This window comes from Hippopotamus amphibius, chromosome 4 (assembly GCF_030028045.1).
Source record: "Hippopotamus amphibius kiboko isolate mHipAmp2 chromosome 4, mHipAmp2.hap2, whole genome shotgun sequence".
Classification (NCBI taxonomy): Eukaryota; Metazoa; Chordata; class Mammalia; order Artiodactyla; family Hippopotamidae; genus Hippopotamus; species Hippopotamus amphibius.
In genome coordinates, this window is record NC_080189.1 from 6,345,310 (window position 1) to 6,363,748 (window position 18,439).

The 18,439-nt window shown below is 40.5% G+C and overlaps 1 protein-coding gene across 1 annotated transcript; it reads right to left on the reverse strand.

The window, feature by feature from the left end:
- Positions 1-3,744: 3,744 nt before the first annotated feature.
- Positions 3,745-11,953, reverse strand: LOC130851692 (GTPase IMAP family member 2-like). The gene is made up of 2 exons (XM_057732356.1): positions 11,875-11,953; positions 3,745-4,730 (listed from the first exon to the last, which is right to left on the reverse strand). The coding sequence occupies exons 1-2, from the start codon at positions 11,948-11,950 to the stop codon at positions 3,745-3,747; spliced, it is 1,062 nt and encodes a 353-aa protein (XP_057588339.1). The 5' UTR covers positions 11,951-11,953.
- Positions 11,954-18,439: the final 6,486 nt, after the last annotated feature.

Genomic DNA, 18,439 nt, shown 5'->3' on the forward strand with positions numbered 1-18,439 from the left:
AGCAGGAGCAAGACAGTAAAGGTAGATGTAAATCCAGCCACAGCTATAGCTATCTCAAATGTGACTGATCTTTGACAAAGGAGCACAGATAGTTTAATGGAGGAAGAATAGTCTTTTTAAAATTTTTATTTAGTTTTACTTTTTAAATTGAAGTATAGTTGATTTACAATATTATATTAATTTCAGGTGTGCAACAGAGTGATTCAGTAGTTTATAGGTTATACTCCATTTAAATTTGTTACCAAATAATGGCTGTAATTCCCATTGCTGTACAATATATCCTCATTGTTTATTTACTTGCTTCATAATAGTTTATATCTCTTAATCCCCTATTTTGTCCCTCCCCCTTACCTCTCCCCACTGTACCCAGTGGCTTATTTTCTATATCTGTGAGTCTGTCTAAAAGCATAGACTTTTCAATAAATGATGCTGGACATCCACATGCAAAAAAAGAAAACAAAATAAAAAACCAAATCAAGTCACAGACCTTTGAATCAGTTCAAAATAGATCTTAGATATAAATGTAAAATGTAAAACTATAAAACTCCTAGAAGATAGCATTGGAGAAAATCTAGGTGACCTTGGGTTTGGTGGTGAGTTTTTAGATACAACACCAAAAGTATGATTTATGAATGAAACAATTGATAAGTTGAACTTCTTTGAAATTAAAAACTTCTGTTGTGCAAAAGACATTTTTTAAAAGGCACAATGAAACGGAACAGGGAAAATATAAAGGAGAAAATCACAGTTAGATTTTTGTAAAATTTATAAAATCAAACCAGGCTGATCAAACAAAAGGAAATATTTTGTAGGTTAATCCTTTGTCCATTGATTCATTTTCAAGTATTTTCTTTCATTCTGATGATAGTCTTTTCATCTTGTTTATGGTTCCCTTTGCTATGCTAAAACTTTTAAGTTTCACTAGGTCCCATTTGTTTATTTTTGTTTTTATTTCCATTACTTTAGAAGATGGGTCAAAAAAAATCTTGCTGTGATTTATGTCAAATGGTGTCCTTCCTATGTTTTCCTCTAAGAGTTTTATACTGTCCAGTCTTATATTTAGGTCTTTAATTCATTTTCAGTTTATTTTTGTGTATGGTGTTATGGAATATTCTAATTTCATTCTTTTACAAGTAGCTGTCCAGTTTCCCCAGCACCACTCATTGAAGAGGCTGTCTTTTTTGTTTTTGTTTTTTCCCTCAAGATTGCTTTGGCCATTTGGGGTCTTCTGTGTCTCCATACAAATTTTAAGATTTTTTGTTCTAATTCTGTGAAAAATGCCACTGGTAATTTGATAGAGATTGCATTGAGTCTGTAGATTGCTTTGGGTAGTACAGTCATTTTCACAATATTGATTCTTCCAGTCGAGGAACATGGTATATCTCTCCACAAACAGCTCATGCAGCTTAATATCAAAAAAACCCCAAACAACTCAATCAAATAATGGGTGGCAGACCTAAATAGACATTCTCCAAAGAAGACATACATATGGCCAAGAGGTACATGAAAAGACACTCAACATCACTAATTATTAGAGAAATGCAAATCAAAACACCAATGAGGTATCACCTCACATCGGTCAGAATGGCCATTATCAAAAATCTGCAAACAATAAATGCTGGAGAGGGTGTAGAGAAAAGGGAACCCTCTTGCACTGTTGGTGGGAACGTAAATTGATACAGCCACTATGGAGAACAGTATGGAGGTTCCTTAAAAACCTAAAAATAGAACTACCATATGACCCAGCAATCCCACTGCTGGGCATATACCCAGAGAACACCATAATTCAAAAAGACACATGCACCGCAGTGTTCATTGCAGCACTATTTACAATAGCCAGGACATGGAAGCAACCTAAATGTCCATCAGCAGATGAATGGATAAAGAAGATGTGGTATATATATACAATGGAATATTACTCAGCCATGAAAAGGAACAAAATCAGGTCATTTGTAGAGATGTGGATGGACCTAGAGACTGTCATACAGAGTGAAGTGAATCAGAAAGATAAAAACAAGTATCATATTAACACATATATGTGGAATCTAGAAAAATGGTACAGATGAAACTGTTTGCAAAGCAGAAATAGGGACACAGCGATTGAGAAAAAAAACATATGGACACCAAAGGGGGAAAGGAGGGGTGGGATGATTTGGGAGACTGGCATTGACATATATACACTAATATGTATAAAACACATAACAAATGAGAACCTTCTGTATAGCACAGGGAACTCTACTTTGCTGTACAGTAAAAACTAACACAACATTGTAAAACAGCTATACCCCAGTTAAAAAAAAAAAAGAACCAAAAAGAAATAATCATAAATTGCCAATATCAGAATTCAAAGAGGAACCCAATCAAAAATGTTTGTTTGGGTGTTCTATAACACCTTAAGGAAAACCTGAATGAACTTTTTGGCCAAGCCAATACTATAGTTCTTGCACATATTAAAGGAATGATAAACTATTTTATGTTTCTGCAAATAAATTCAACTACTTTAGTATAATGGAAAAATTCCTTGAAAAGCACAATGTACCAAAATGAGCATAAAAGGGAAAAAAAAAGTCAGAACAGCCTTTTACCTTTGGTTAAAAAAAGACTTTATAATATTGATTTATAGTGTTAGAATGTATCCTACTAGGGAAGGGCCTGGTTTAGTTTAGGTTTGGGTTGAGGGGTCAGAGAGCTCGGAATCAGCTTCTGACTTTACCAACAACCCAAGGCTGAGTTTCTTGGTCTCGGGATTGGCCTGGGCGTCTGTCTGTAGGTCCACCCTGCCTTCTGGTTGGCCTGTCCTCACGGCTCTCAACTCCCCTTTTAGCTCCACATCCTTTTTACAAGTATTGTTTGCTTCATCCTTGGAGTTTGCCTAGTTTTCTAGTGAGCTCATTGGTCATAAAGATTGGGTTTATTTTAATAAATTCCAGTTGCATTTAACAGGCTGATGCTCCAGAATATTCAGTCCAGCGTCTTGTCTGAGACGTGAGCCTCTGTGTGTTTCAATGCTAACTGGGCTTGGACACCAGGGGTGAAATCTGACTGAGCTTCTTGCAATGTCAAGCACATTTGATGCACAGAAAACAGACTATTGATGTGTGAGTGCATGTGACTGTTGAGGAGGAATTGGTTGTGTTACAGAAATGAGCCGCGGGTTCACTTACCAACTTCTGAGGATAAAACCACAGCACAGATCTAAAGACATGTGATCTCAGGAACTTTACAGCTTATTTGTTATTTTACTATATCCAGTAGAAATTTTGTTATTTTTGTTATAGTCAGTAGAAACAGTAATAGTATAAAGAAGAAAAGGAGTTTTCAGGAAGATAAAACTGACTTTAGAGAGTCGCAAATGAGAGAAATTTTATGTTTACAGCTTTTAAAAGGTATATTTCAAAACAAACAGTAACTTTTTTTTTATTGAGATACAGTTAACGTACAATAAACTGCATATATTTAGAGCGTACAATTTGGTATCCTAATCTCCCAATTCATTCCCCCCCAACCCTCCCCACTTTCCCCACTTGGTGTCCATATGTTTCAAAACAAACAGTAACTTTTAAAATCATTTGGTTCACTAACAAATAGACTGATGTTAAGATTTAAACACTTCACAGAAGCTCAAACGCTTAGGGCTGTCAGGCACTGCATTTTACAAGGGAGGTGCTGTGATCCACCCACCAAATGACAGTGAATAAAGAACCCCTGATCTGCAACTATGATATAGGACTCTTGCACCCTAGTCTAAATGGCCTTTCTAAAAATTATCACTAATTTTTGGGGTATAATTAAGAGTAAGCTAAAGAATAAACTGCACATATTAAACGGTAAGCGGCAAAAGAAATTGCACATTCTGTGCAATACACGAAATAACAGAATTAGCAACCTGGCAAAAAGCTGAGCACACAACACAATACACATCACTGTATGGAGGAGGGCATCTCGTAGGCAGTTTGCTCTGGCCGTGGTTGTGCAACGCCTCTGAGTTTCCATGTACTTTATAAAGCTCCCTTTGAAATCCTGTGCTCTTTCCTCTGACTGCACAGCTCCACATTCTGACCCTGTTACCAGGCTGTACAGCCTGTTGGTGTAGTGGTCACCCCTTCTCGCCATCACTAGGCTCTCGATCAAGACCATCAGCTCCTTCACTTGCTCATCCCGATCGCTCCCTTTAGCACGGTTATTAAAGGCACACACTCGCCCCCCACACGCTGCCAGCAGCTCGCTCAGAGCTTTGTTATCTGAGCCATGGATGTAATCCTTCAGGGAGCCTCCCTTGAGGTCTTCCTTGCGGGTGAAGAGGACAATTGTGTGCCTCATGGCATCCTCTCCAAAGATCTCCTTCACCCTCTGCACAGCCTGCTGGTCCTCGGTGGTGAATCGGCCCAGCTGTGTCACCAGGAGCAGCACGTGGGGCCCTGGTGCGGAGAGTAAGTAGCCCCTCTGTACCTCTTTGTACAGGGACTCAGAGGGGTCCTTCCCAGAAAACATATCTGGTGTGTCAATAACCACCACCTCTCGCTCTTCCCAGCTTCCCCGGCATGTACTGCAGGTCTTCGTCAGGGGCTGGGCGCTCAGCCTGGACTCGAACGCTTGCTTCCCAAGGATGCTGTTCCCTGTAGCACTTTTGCCGGTTCCTGTTTTGCCCACCAGAATAATTCTCAGCTCCGATCCTCTGGCATGATGCGCTTGTGGACTCTTTGTATATGGTCCTGCTAAGAGCAGGTTTGCTTAGAAGAGAAAGACAAATACCATACGATATCGCTTACATGTGGAATCTAAAAATGTTATACAAATTAACTTACTTACAAAACATCCATAGACTCGGACATGGGAAACAAACTTATGGTTACCAAAAGGAAGGGGGAAGAGGAGGGATCAGTTAGGCATTTGGGATTAAAATATACAAACTACTATATATAGAATAGATAACCGGGCTTCCTAGGTGGCGCAGTGGTTGAGAATCCGCCTGCCACGGGTTCCATCCCTGCTCCAGGAAGATCCCACATGCCGTGGAGCAACTAAGCCAGTGCACCACAACTATTGAGCCAGTGCTTTAGAGTCCATGAGCCACAACTATTGAGCCCATGTGCTGCAACTACTGAAGCCCACACGCCTGGAGCCTGTGTTCCCCAACAAGAGAAGCCACGGCAATGAGGAGCCTGTGCACCACAGTGAAAAGTAGCCCCCACTCACCGCAACTAAAAAAAAGCAAGCCCACGCACAGCAAAAAGACCCAACACAGCCAATAAAATAAATAAATAAATATCTAAATTTATAAAAAAAAAGATAACCAACAAGGACCTACTGTATAACACAGTGAACGCTACTCATACCTTGTAATAAACTATAATGTTCATGTGAAACTAACACAACATTGTAAATCAACTATATTTCAATAAAAAAACAAAGGTGAAAAAAAGAGCATGCTTACTTTGTTATTACCATACTGATTATGTCAATGGAATATTTTTAATGATAAGGAAATGTTTGGGAAAAGATACTCTCACAATATATTGTATTTATGAAATAGAAGCTAATGCTATTATTAAATAAAATAATGATTTTAAAACATCTAGATTTCTTTAGGTCTGCAGGGCATTGTCATGTTGGCTCCTACAAAAACATATTTGGGGGATGAGATAGAACTAGATACATATCTTGTCATTCAAAGCTTGCCTATATCACCCAATTCTGGCCCCCTAAAAGACAAATTTTCTGAAGATCAGATACATGTAGCTAACACTGTGGGTTCCATCTCCAGGTGGGTAAGTAACCTGACTGTTCCAAGGCCAGAGATGGCTTCCCTGACCCAGGCTCGCAGAGGTGTGGTCACGACCACCAATGAAAAGGTTGGACCCAGGAAATACTGACATGAGCAGCATGAAATGATTCTCTCTAGTGAAGAAGCAGCTGCTAGCTTACACTTTGCTTTGAGAGGATAGCATGATTTTTATATAAATAGGCACAGAATAGGGTAAAACACGCACTCACAGGAAGTCACTTTCTTACCAGACTGACTGCATTCATTTTGGTTCATGGCAGTTCCTGAGGGACAGAGAGACCAGAGACCAATTAAAAATCTCTCATTTTTGAGTTACGACTCATGAAAGAGCCTTATTTCTAGAGCACGTCAACAGCCATGCCTCATTGGTCTACCCAAAACTGAGGAGGAGGGTGGAAAGAAGTACTATCTCTGTTTTACAGAGAAATTTAGTCACTTGCTCAGAATCAATGGAGTGAGTCAGAACATGGGTTTCCTTTGTGGCCCCACCTCCACGCCCACCTCCTCTAGCTTCCCTCCTCTTGTCAGGGCCTCCCTGCCCCACTCTTGCTTTCCGTGACCACACACCCTCCCTTCCCTCCGCATCCTTTCTAGGTCTGCCTTGGGTCTGAGCTCCAGACCCGTCTTTCCTTCCCTCCTTCCCCACCTCACTCCCTTCCTTACACCTCCACCTCTCCTGCCAGACTCCTCCCTCCATGCTGAGTCTTTGCTGAGAGACTCAGTGAATTAAGAACACGACTCTGGAAAAGTCTACTATCCTTTAAACCAGAAATACGCTTCATTTGATCTGTTAATTACTTGACTTTTCCTCTTTCCATGAAAAGCCTTGCAGTTAATTCCCTTTCCTATGCAGAGAGAAGTATCTTAAAATTGGCAGCCTGTACCAAGCCACAAGGCACAGAAAACGCATGCGTGAATGACCAAATTCTTCCCAGTTGGCACTTTTTATCGCCTCTATGCTAAGGAAGCTCTCTTTCCAGTAATGGGTAAACTAAATTCCATGAAGTTTACAGGTCCTGTAAAATGGCTTCCCTTAAGCCAAATGCCATCACTCTAAATTATTTCCCTGAAAAGAGGGTAAATTTGTTTAAAAAGTTTTTCTTTTTCGAGCATGGCCTGGGAAATAGAAATCAACACTGCAGAACTTTCATGAGTGTGGGCTTACCTGAGTTATTGTTAAAAGAAATAGATGCCTCCCTGTTCAAACCTGCGACTTGCCAGTTCAGCTTAAAGAGAAAAAAAAAAAAAAAGACAATCTAGTCTGCTTCTTCCTCTCTTGAATCTCCACCAAGCTTCCCCATTGCAACAGAGCCGCAGCACATGTCTGTGTCTCAAATTCTCTTTTTAAAAATGAACAGTTAACATGGCAACATTTAATGAGTAATATGTGGTCGCATGGACTGTCTTTTCTGAATAGTGAAAAAATCAATGTATGAATTATTTAAGCTGGACAGGAAAAAAAGAGACACCAGGGATGCTGGTAGATTTGATTCCTTCCCATCTGGGCTGTGTCCCCACAGCTACAGGTTTGCCTGAATGCAACCCCCCTACCCCCAGCTCCTCCCAGGAGGAATGACACCTCATCCACACTGTAGCAGTGACTGTCCTAAAGGCAAGTGCTGCTGCCGGGGCAGAAAGAGTGTGGGTGTGGGGGGCAAGGACAGGGCACTGTGCAGAGGGGGAGGGTACAGAAAGGGGAACCCGAGGGAAATAACTTATCATGGTTTCCCTGCTTTTCCTTCTCTGCAATGTCAGGGAAGCATTCCTGGGGAGCAATGATCTAGGCAGTGTCTAGATCACTGCTCCCCTACAATGATGTAGGCGGTGTCTACAGTGATCTAGGCGGTGTCTACAATGACCTAGGTGGTGTCTACAGTGATCTAGGCAGTGTCTACAATGATGTAGGCAGTTGAAGTCACTCAAATGCTTTTTTTCCTTGTTTGTATGATGTTCACCACAGCAGGGGGAACAGAAAATGTGGGACGTAGGTAATCTTTAAATACCCCAGATTAGTAGTGGTGCACTTTGCTTTCTCTCCCACCACTGATAAGAAACAATTACAGGCCCCGACCTCATTATAAGAGAGGCTGGGAAATGCAGTGGAGCCCTGGGACACGGGTGGACACTACCACTTTGTCACACTATCAATATTATCACTGTTTTGAATTCTTCCACATCCTTTACCATGCAGTCTTCTACTTAGTAATTTTTTCCTAAAAATAAAATCATTCTGTGTCAAAACACTAACAGCAACCTAATTCCTATTGTTCTATATGAAAACAGATATAATGCAATATCAAACTCAAAGCCCACCAGTTTTCTAAATCACGTGTAAAATTCAGTAAAGTACCTATACAAAAACTTTTCTTTTTTAGAATAAAAAAGCTTAAGTATTGCTGTTTTGAATACCAAAAAAATTTTGTGTATAAAAGGAAGTTATTGGATAATGTAAGTATCCTGACACATAACTCAATTAAAAATGGGCAAAGAACCTGAATAGATATTGTTTCAAAGAAGACATACAAATAGCCAACAGGTACATGAAAAGGTGCGTAACATCACCAATATTAGGGGAATGCAAATCAAAACCACAATGAGATATCACCTCATACCTGTTAGGATGGCTATTATCACAGAGACAGGAGAGAAGTGTTGGTGAAGATGTGGAGAATTCACATGTTGGTGGGAGTGTATAGCTACTGTGGAAAACAGTATGGAGGTTCATTAAAAAAATTAAAAATAGAACTACTGCATGATCCAGCAATTCCTGTTCTGGGTATATAGCCAAAGGAAACAAAATCAGAATCTTGAGGTGATACGTGTACTCCTACGTTCACTGCAGCATTATTCACTAGTCAAGATATGGAAAAAAATTTGTGTCCGTCAGTGGATGAATGGATGAAGATGTCTAAGCTGTATGTAATGGGATATTATTCAGCCAGAGAAAGAAGGAAATCATGTTATTTGCAAAGACATGGATGAAATTTAGGGTGTATGCTAAGTGAATTAAGTCAGAGAAAGACAAATGCTGTATAAACTCATAAGTGGAATCTACAAAAAAAAAATGGAACTCATGGAAACAGAGAGTATAATGGTGAGTGATTACCAGGGGCTGGAGGTTTGGGGACATGCTGGTCAAAGGGTAAAAGCCTTCAGTTGAGATAAGTTCTGTAGAGCGTGGTGACTAGACCTACAATGCTGCATTGTCTATTTGAAATTTGCCAAGACAGCAGATCTTAGTCGTCCTCACCCCATATACAAACGCGGTAACTATGGGAGGTGATAGATGTGGTAATTAGCCTGACTGTGATCATCATTTCACAAAGTATCCACACATCAAATCATCACTTTGTACACTTAAATATCTACAGTTTTGTCAACTGTACCACGATAAAGCTGAAGGAAAAAAAATTAAAGATAAAAAATAAAGACAGACATCAAGGGAGGATGTGGAACAATCAGAAATCTGCATTGTTGGTGAGGATGTAAAATGTTACATTTTGGGAAAATATCAGGCGGTTTCTATGTGTTTCACTAGAATATTATGTCTTTCTTTATGTAGAGAAACATATTTCTTATCAAGTTTATTTCTTAGAACTTAAGTTTTGTGTTGCTATTCTAAATTGGAATTTCCCCATTTGCTCTATTTTCTAAAGGGCTTCTATTTTGTATGGAGGAATAAAATAAATTTTAATAAATTCATTTTATAGCCAGCTAATTTACTTATTTCAGTATTTCTAAAAATTGTTTTTCATTTCCCTTTGATTATCTTGGGGTTTCTAGGTTTATCCTAGACTCAGGTGCAGATAGTGATAGGTATCCCTCAACTTTCAAACCCCCACAATTTGAACATTTGCTATAAACAGCTTTACCCCAACTTGATTATTTCAGTTGAAAGTCCATTATAGCATCTGACTGGGCATACCCATTAAAAGGATCACATTACATGGGAGGCGGGGAAAGAGGATGCAGAGTGAACTGTGGTCCTATTTCAGCTGCTTCCTGACAGGATCCTGTCTTGTGCCCACATTGCTTAGCTGTGGTTTTAATTGTTGGAATCATCTTCTCCACATCATTCCGTGAAAGGTAAAATATACATTTTGAATTCAAATTACACTCACAAATGAAAAGAAAACAAATAACATAATTTAAAACATTTATATACTGATTAGAGTTGCTTAAAAGAGGTTTGATGCTTGAAAAGATACATACGTCCCAAAGCAGCATTATTTACAATAGTGAAGACATGGAAGCAACCTAAGTGTCCATCCACAGATGAATGGATAAGGTAGATGTGGTACATCTATACACAATGGAATATTACTCAGCCATCAAAAAGAATGCTGCCTGTTGTGGGGAGAAGCCATGACTTAACTCTACGCTGGGGTGAGATGTAGCAGGAACCAGCCTGGCAACGCGGCCAGGGCTGCAGTTAGCAATAATCACTATTGATTTAAAGCTTTATTTTGCCTTCATCTGTACCCTCATAGTGGACAAGGTCTTGCCACATTTTATTAGTGAGGTTGAGAGATGTATCAGTTGTTTGTTGTTCTGTCCCCTCCCCCAATATTAAACTGTGAAATTTGTGATTTGTTTAAACTCTGGGTGAATCATAGCTTAGTTTGCATGTCCAGCTAATTTGTTTCTATACATTTTGTTTGATTCTCTTTCTCCTCCTCTCAGGGCTTTTACAAAAAAAAATATATATGTGGATCTTCTGAAAAGTTTTTTGAGGTGCAAGTTTCTCTCTCTTGTTTTTCTCTTTGATTTATGGACACGATGCTGAGATTCAATCACTACATGAAACTCCCGGCTGTGAAAACAAAACAAAAAACCCAAAGGGCTGTTTTTTCCACCAGCCCCGGGGAAGCTATGTGACAGTCGGATGCCAGTTTCAGAAAGTTTCACTGTTCTTTCCACCCTCTTTTTCTCTCTTTCCTCCAGAAGGAAGTTGATCCTAGTGATTTCAGCCATGCATTAAACAGGAAACAATAATAAATGTGTAGAATTCATATTTTTCTAAAGGGAACTTAAAAACTGCTGCTACATGTTATGTACAAAACTGGTTTATGCCACATGAACAGAGAATCACAAGTTCGGTTTTGGTACTTTTCGTTCCTCTTTGTATTTAGTTGTATAGTACTTCCAAATTCAAAATGAGAAGGAAAGCTGTTCTGTATCAAACCATCTAAGCAATAAATGTTATATTTTAAAAACAAACAAACAAACAAACAAAAAAGAATGCTGCCATTTGTAGCAACATGGATGGACATGGAGGGTATTATACTTAGTGAATTGTCAGTCAGAGAAAGACAAATACTGTATGTTTTCACTTATATGTGGACCCCAAAAGAGATACAGAGAACAAACAGGTGGTTTCCAGAGGGGAGAAGGGTGGGGGGAGGGACAAGATAGGAAAGTAGATTAAGAGGCACAAACTACTAGGTATAAAACAAACAAGATACAAGGATGTGATGTACAGAACAGGGACTATAACCAATATTTTATAATATCTTTAAATGGGATATGATCTGTAAGAATTTTGAATTACTATGTTCTACACCCAAGACCAACATAATGTAAATCAACTATCCTTCAATTTAAAAAAAGAAGAGAAGAAAAGAAAAGGAAAGGAAAGGAAAAGAGGTTTGGGGGAGGGTGGAGAGAAATCAAAGACCAGTCACAATGGCTTTTCAGTGGGGGTGAAAGTGTGTGGGTGAACTGGGGAGGGAGGGAAGGAATGAAGGATGCCTGACTTCTAAAGTTTCACCGAAGTGAAGGGTGCAAAACAAAACAAAACCTCAGTGAACAAACGAACAAACCCCAACAAACAAACAACAAAAGACCCAACCTGGATCTTTTTGCAGAGGCTGGGTTGAGTGTCTTGTCCACTGAAAAGTGTGGACTTTATATTTCAAAGAACTACCTGCCAAAGAACTGGTTCCAATGGATGCTCAGAGTTGTAAGAAGGGTCAGTCTCATGGAACAATTGTAAAGATTAATGGCTAAAATTTTCATTAAAAAAGGTAAGACATTTTACATCAAACAAAAGACATCAACAGAAGCATTCCACTAAAAGATGCAATTACCAGCAGTGTTACATTTCAAAAAGAGGTATATTTGCAAGCAAGGGAACACAAAGAGATGTCCATTTTCTTCCACCATGTTGCTTCGTCTGTGGTTTCAGATGACAGCTCACAATCACCTTCTTCTGGAGCATCACCTAGTGATGTAAAGATAGGTGTCAGCTCCTTGGAATTGGACATGGACACACCTCAAGTGTGGACTGTTCTACCCATTCCCTCACCAGTTCATTCCCACAGAAGGTCACCCCCACTCAACAGCCAAGTGACTGCTCTTTGATCTGCCTCCTCTCTCAGTGGACAAAACTGGCCAATAATCCCTTCAAATTCCTCTGACTTTACATTACTATGGTGAACTAGGGAATCAAAACCACCAGGAGTAAGGCGCTGTCATCTTGATGAAGGAGTGAAGAATCCATCTGGAACATTCCAGCCCCAAAAGATGCAACAGAGAGAGGAACGAAGAAACACAATTGACCACCAGGGAGGGATAGAGGTGTGGCACTAGGCCAGTGTCCCCACCAACTGAAGCCCCAGTCTGCATGCAGCAGAGGCAAGTGACACCTTCTGTGCTCTGCTTGACTTCCTGACACACAAAATTGTGGGCGTAATAAAAGTGTTGTTTTCTGCCACTGAGTTCAGAGTGATTTCTTATACAGTAATAGATAATTGGATGACCTGAATAGATTCCTAGAAATGGAATTACTAGACAATTGGTAGATGCATTTGTAATCTTGATAGATATTACTGGATTGTCTGCAATAAAAATTTTAACCAAACTAGTTACAAGAGCATTTTGTTAATTTCCCCATATCCTTGTTCATGACTGTACCTGCCAATCTGATCCATGAAAAATTGTCCTTGTGTGATTTTTATGTGTTACTCAATATGAATTGGTCAAATTATTTTTCATGTGTTAAAGAGCTGTCTTTTTTATTGATATCTTCTCATATATTTGTTACTCATACTTAAATTCTGTCATTAATCATTTTGATATTGATTTCTAGAAGTTCTTTATGTAACCAAAAATGATCATTTTACCTCCTCCTACTGGATTTAAAAAAATCCAATTTTGTCCACTGTTAGTTTATTGTGGCTAGTATCTAGAAGAATGTTCAATAATCACAACATAGTAGACCTCCTTAGCTTGTTCCTAACTTTTTTGGCCATACATCAATGCTTCCAGTTAAATAAAGTGCAGGCTTTGAGGTTGAGATGGGAATTTTTATTATGGTAAAAAAGTAACCAATTATTAGATGCTGAATTTTACCAAATTACCTTCCAACAGCTAAGGAGGTGTTTGGATTATGTTTCTCCATAGCTTTAAAATACATTAAATTATATGAAAATATTTCCTGATATTGAACTTTCTTTGCATACTTGGGACAAAACTTTATCATCTAAGTTCTGCTAGATTCTATTTGATAATAGTTAATTTAGCATTTTTGCATTTCTTCATGAGCGATCTTATTTCTAAAACAAAGAAATTCTTTTCACTTTGTTTGCCCTGGTTCTAGCTGTATTTAGTCTGGGGTCTCATTTTCCTTCCAAACATATCAACCACGGTGTTTTTCTTGAATACGTACTTGCACTCCAGAAGAATTCTGGTTCTTAAAGAAAATAAGATTTTTACCATCACTACCTTTCCCTAACACTTCTTCTTAGGCAAGCCTGACATTGAACAAAAACTATAGCATAGTGAATGTTAGTAAGGAAGATGCCAGGGTGCAACAGGAATGTATAAAGGATAAACTAAAGGAATGGGAGGGGGGTAGCTGGGAAAGACTTCTGAGAATAAGTAACATTGTTTGAGCTGAACTTGAAAAGTGAGTGAGGAAGGGATTGGAGGTGTTTCCAGGAATAAGCAGCAGCACATTCCAAGGCAAGTGACAGCATGGACCTCTCACGTATTTAAAGGAAGCCAAGGATGGCTAGAACTTAGAGGCAGGAAGTCAGATTGTGCAGAAATGAGGCTGGAGATTGCGGCAGGGATTTCTCAGACTTGGATCCTGAATGTTTTCTTGGGGTTGTAGTGTCATGGCCCCGGTTGTGAATTGTGTGAAGAATGGATTCGAGAGCCCTGTCCCTCATCCTGCTTTACATAATCTGCATTTGAGTATCTTTTTTGGGGGTCCTCCTCAGTGTCCTCCTTTATGTCCTCAGTCTGCCCATCCAGCCCATCCCCTCAGTGCATGCAAATAGAACTATTGTGATTCAAGTGAGCTGGAGAAGGACCCTGGCTGTGAAATTTGAGGTGAGCCCACTGAGGTCTCTGCCCCAACCTATTTCCTGACACCCTCCCCTGTGCTCAGGACTCTGTCCGCCCTTCGTTTCTTCCTCCAACCACTTCCTGCATAAGACTCTTTCATTTTTCACTTCTGCTTCTAAGTTCAACTATGTCTTGAGAAGAACTTGGTGTCTGGGTGCTTCTTTTTAACCAAGAGTGAAAAATAACTGTTTTTGGTTCTGTGAAAGGAAACCACAAGACCCAGAGCTGCTCCTGAGGCAACTTTCATCCTCCGAGAGGGCAGAAAGCCGATTTATCCGGTGTGATCTGAAGGGACTGAACCCCTCTGTGCCAAACATCACCTGCAGCCCCCTGTCCTTGAACTGTCGCTCCTCTCTTTCGAGTAAAGCTCTCCCACCAAGAGAGTGCTTAGGCAAAGTAGACAACACACACAGAGAGACTGAGAAGGAGGTCAAAGGGGCTGAATACAGACTGAAGTAGTTCAAGTGAAGATTTACAGCTTCAAGTTCTCAAACACTAGGTATATAGCCTGGAAGGTTCGGCTGGAAGATTTGGCTGAAAACCCATTGCTCTCAGATGTGCAGGATGTTTTAAAAGAGATGGGGACTTAGATCTAACTTGCTACCAGGTCCTGGGTTTGAATATTATCCATTGAAACTGTAGAGATGACTCTATTTGCTCTAGTTCTAACTTGCTGTCTTGCGTCTGCCCACCCCCACCCCCCATCATTTTAGTTACCCAGGGCCCATCAGTGACCATGGATGACTAAAACACATCCTCCATATATACACTCCATGGGGTTTTGGAATCTGACCATTTCAATTCCTGTTCAGCCACTGACCAGCTACATGTCCTTAGGCAAAACTGACTCTAATTTCCTTCATCTTCGAATGGGAAAAAACTTAAACTACTGATAGGGTTGTCAGAATTAAGTGGAAAAATGCATGTAAAGCATGTAGTCCCAGTGCCTAGCACCATGGTCTCCAAGCCTTAGCCTGCATCGGAATTGCCTGAAGAACTTGTGAAAACACATAAGGCTTGGCAACATCCGTGGAATTTCTGAATTAGTAGGATTTGAGTGGAGCCTGAACAGTGGGAGTTCTAACAGATTCCCAGGTGATGCTAATGCTGCTGGCCCAAGGATCTCACTCTGAGGACACTGCCCTAGGGTACTGTCATTATTTGTATTGTTGAAGTTGGGTTACCATCATGTGCCCTGAACTCAACTATAAATAGAAGTAGGAGGTTTATCTCTGAGGCACCTTAACTTTCTGGCTTTCTCCCTACATAGGACATTTAGGACATTTCCTGATCGTCCAAAGCATCCTTATATTTTCTTTTAGGTCCATCTTAGATGAGAGGGTCCAATGCTGACTTTCTTATCCAAAACCTTTACATGTCAGGTGTGCTTTGTCTATCACCTTTAAGATCCCCCTTTAGTTGATTTAATCCGAGATGAAAGACCTTCAACAGAAAATGCCTCAGCCCAGTGGTTCTCAGGTTTTACCTTGCATCAGACTCACTGGGATGGTTTGCAAAAATACAGATTGCTGGACTCTACTCCCAGAGTTTCTGCTTCAGTACGTTTGGGATGGAGCCATGGACTTTGCATTTCTAACAAGTTTCCAGTTCATGCTGATGTTGCTGGTGCATGGCCCACACTTTGAGAAGCACTGGTCTAGTACACAGTAAGTCTGCAAAATAGCTCATAGTAGTAGTTTCCATGACTCTGGGTACCATCAGAGTAGGTGGCCATTTACATAAACTGTAAGTTGAGTCAGATGTCTCTCATATGCCTCTCATGTGTTAGAGGATGTTGTAAGGGAAAAAAGAAGAAAGCAACGTGGCTTCATCTCTACAGGCATCCTCATATATTGATGAGAAGACAAGAACTGACACCTGTGGAAAAGTGGAGTCCAAGGAGGCAGTGTCTGATTGACAGGGGAGGAGGACTGATCGGTGATCTCAAGTTGCCATGTGGGACGTCATAGAGGAGGTTTTCTGTAAAGAATGGGAGGATGGGAAATGTGGAGAGCTTTGGGAACAAATAGACGGGGGAAGGAAATGGCATGGATGATGGTTTGAAGGTAGAAGTAATCATTACATGGGTGGGAAAAAGTGCACAGGTGCACAGGTGAACGATGCTTCTGGCTAAACACTGTGTTTCATATCTTCTTCTCATTTAATACTTAACAGCCACACTGGGAAGGAAAGGTTATTATCTCCATATCTGAGGAAGCAAAAATAAGATTCAGAAAATTGAATAGCTTGAACAACATTTCTTCGAGAACGAGGGTGGGGCCAGAGCCTGGAAGGGAACTTTCAGGACCCCAAGCCTTTTGCTGTGTCCTTTATAAGGTAGCAAAATGGACGGAGATGGGACTGGAAGAAAGTTTGCAGCCTGATGTAAACCTGTGAATTCCAGGCCAAGAAGTATGAACTGTGACCTACAGTGGGGGGTCTCTTGAGCAACAGACACATGATAAAGCTGAGTTGCATAATGTTGATTTGGTAAATGGAGATTAAATTAAAGAAGTGATACTGGGACAAGAGGGAAGTTACTATTTACAAAAACTCCCGCATTTCTCTTCCTTCCCTCTTTTTCCCTTATTGCGCCCAATCCTGTGTTACCCAGTATCAGCCTGTGCCTTTCTTCCACTTCCCCTCCTTCTGTCTTTCTTGCACAATGATTTTCTTAACTGATTGTTGATTTACAATGTTGTCTTAGTTTCAAGTCTACAGCAAACTGATTCAGTTATACATACATGAGTATGCTTTTTCAGATTCTTTTCCATCATAGGTTCTTGTAAGATACTGAAAACAATTTCCTGTGCTATAGGATAGGTCCTTATTGATTATCTATTCTATACATAGTAGTGTGTATCTGTTCATCCCAAAGTCCCAATTTATCCCTCCCCCCTTCCCCCTTTGGTAACCATGTTTGCTTTCTATGTCTGTGAGTCTGTATCTGTTTTGTAAATGAGATCATTTGTATTATTTTTCAGATTCAACATATAAGTGATATTGTATGGTATTTGTCTTTCTCTGACTGACTTATCTCACTTAGGATGATAATCTCTAGGTCCATCCATGTAGCTGCATAGACAATATTTCATTCCTTTTTATGGCTAAGTGGAATTCCATTGTGTATATGTACCACATCTTTATCCATTCATCTGTCGATGGACATTTAGGTTCATACAATGTCTTCTTAACACTCCTGACCCCAGTTCCTTACCCCACTACACGGGGGAGTCTGAGGTACCCAATCTTAGAACAGAACTTCCCTTCAGTCCTGGTTTGGGGTCCTGACACATTCCAGAATTGATGAGTCTGAGGGTCACAAAGAGTAGAGCAGAGGCACTAGCTTTTCTGGAAAGGCCATTCTAGACTCTGCCCAGGTTGCTGCTTAGAGACTGCTGCAACCAAAGTACACACACACACACACACAGCCCCATGGTGCTCAGCCCCCAGCCCATGCCCAGCCTGTCCTGCTTTCAGGTCTTATCCTTTCTGAGGTTTAGTGCCACTATAGAGGAATTTGCTTCAGAGCTTAATTTAATATGGACACGGGGCAATGATTTCCATTTGCAAGAGACAGAGGACTATTCAGGGAGCAGGCAGACTGTTAGGCTAGGGTGGTTAAAGATGGTTGCAGGGCCCTCTTTCCTATAAGCATGAGCTGCTGGCAGTGAGACACGCTCACACAATGACAGGAACTTAAATTTCTACCTAGAGAACTGTATCGGGGTTAACAAAGGGGAGTGTATTAACTCCAAAAGCCCTTGTTCCACTGCATTAAAAAATATAGGGGCTTTTTTCTAGCCTTCCCCTAAAGCCGCCTCTGCCTCTTCCTGCTAATACATTAGATCTTCCCTCTGTGAGTGTCACCACAGTACTCATTAGGCCTGTGAGTGACTTTAGGACTTTTCCATCAGTTCAGTGTTGCTGGTTTTCCCCTGTGAGCCCCCTCAGCGTTGGACTTTCCCATTGTCACCTCAGGACTTGTGCCTCCTGTTAATACACGAGTAGAGTGAAAAGAACTTGGGTTGAGGTCAGAAGATGAAGCCTGTGGGCACCAGGATGCCAAAGTGTTTTATGCACAAGACTCTAAGGCCTCTGAGCATCATTTGTTTAGAGTTAAAATGAGGGCTGTGGCTGACAATCTAAGGTCTCTTCCTACTGTGACATTAAAGCTCCCCAATACTTCTGACCACACCCAGTGAGCATGCGAGCCTGGCTCACCCAGGAGCATGGTCCCCAGCTCACAAACCCATCAGGTCTGCTTGATCCCCAGAGAGCTTGTTGGAATGCAGTTGTCAC

Bases quoted from the DNA above. Each gene is read 5' to 3' on its own strand.
- LOC130851692 (XM_057732356.1), bottom strand. From the start codon at position 11,950: ATGGTGGAAGAAAATGGACATCTCTTTGTGTTCCCTTGCTTGCAAATA. The intron at 4,731-11,874 runs GTAATTGCATCT...TTCTCTTCTAAG, and splicing joins TTTGAAATGTAACACTGCTG to CAAACCTGCTCTTAGCAGGA.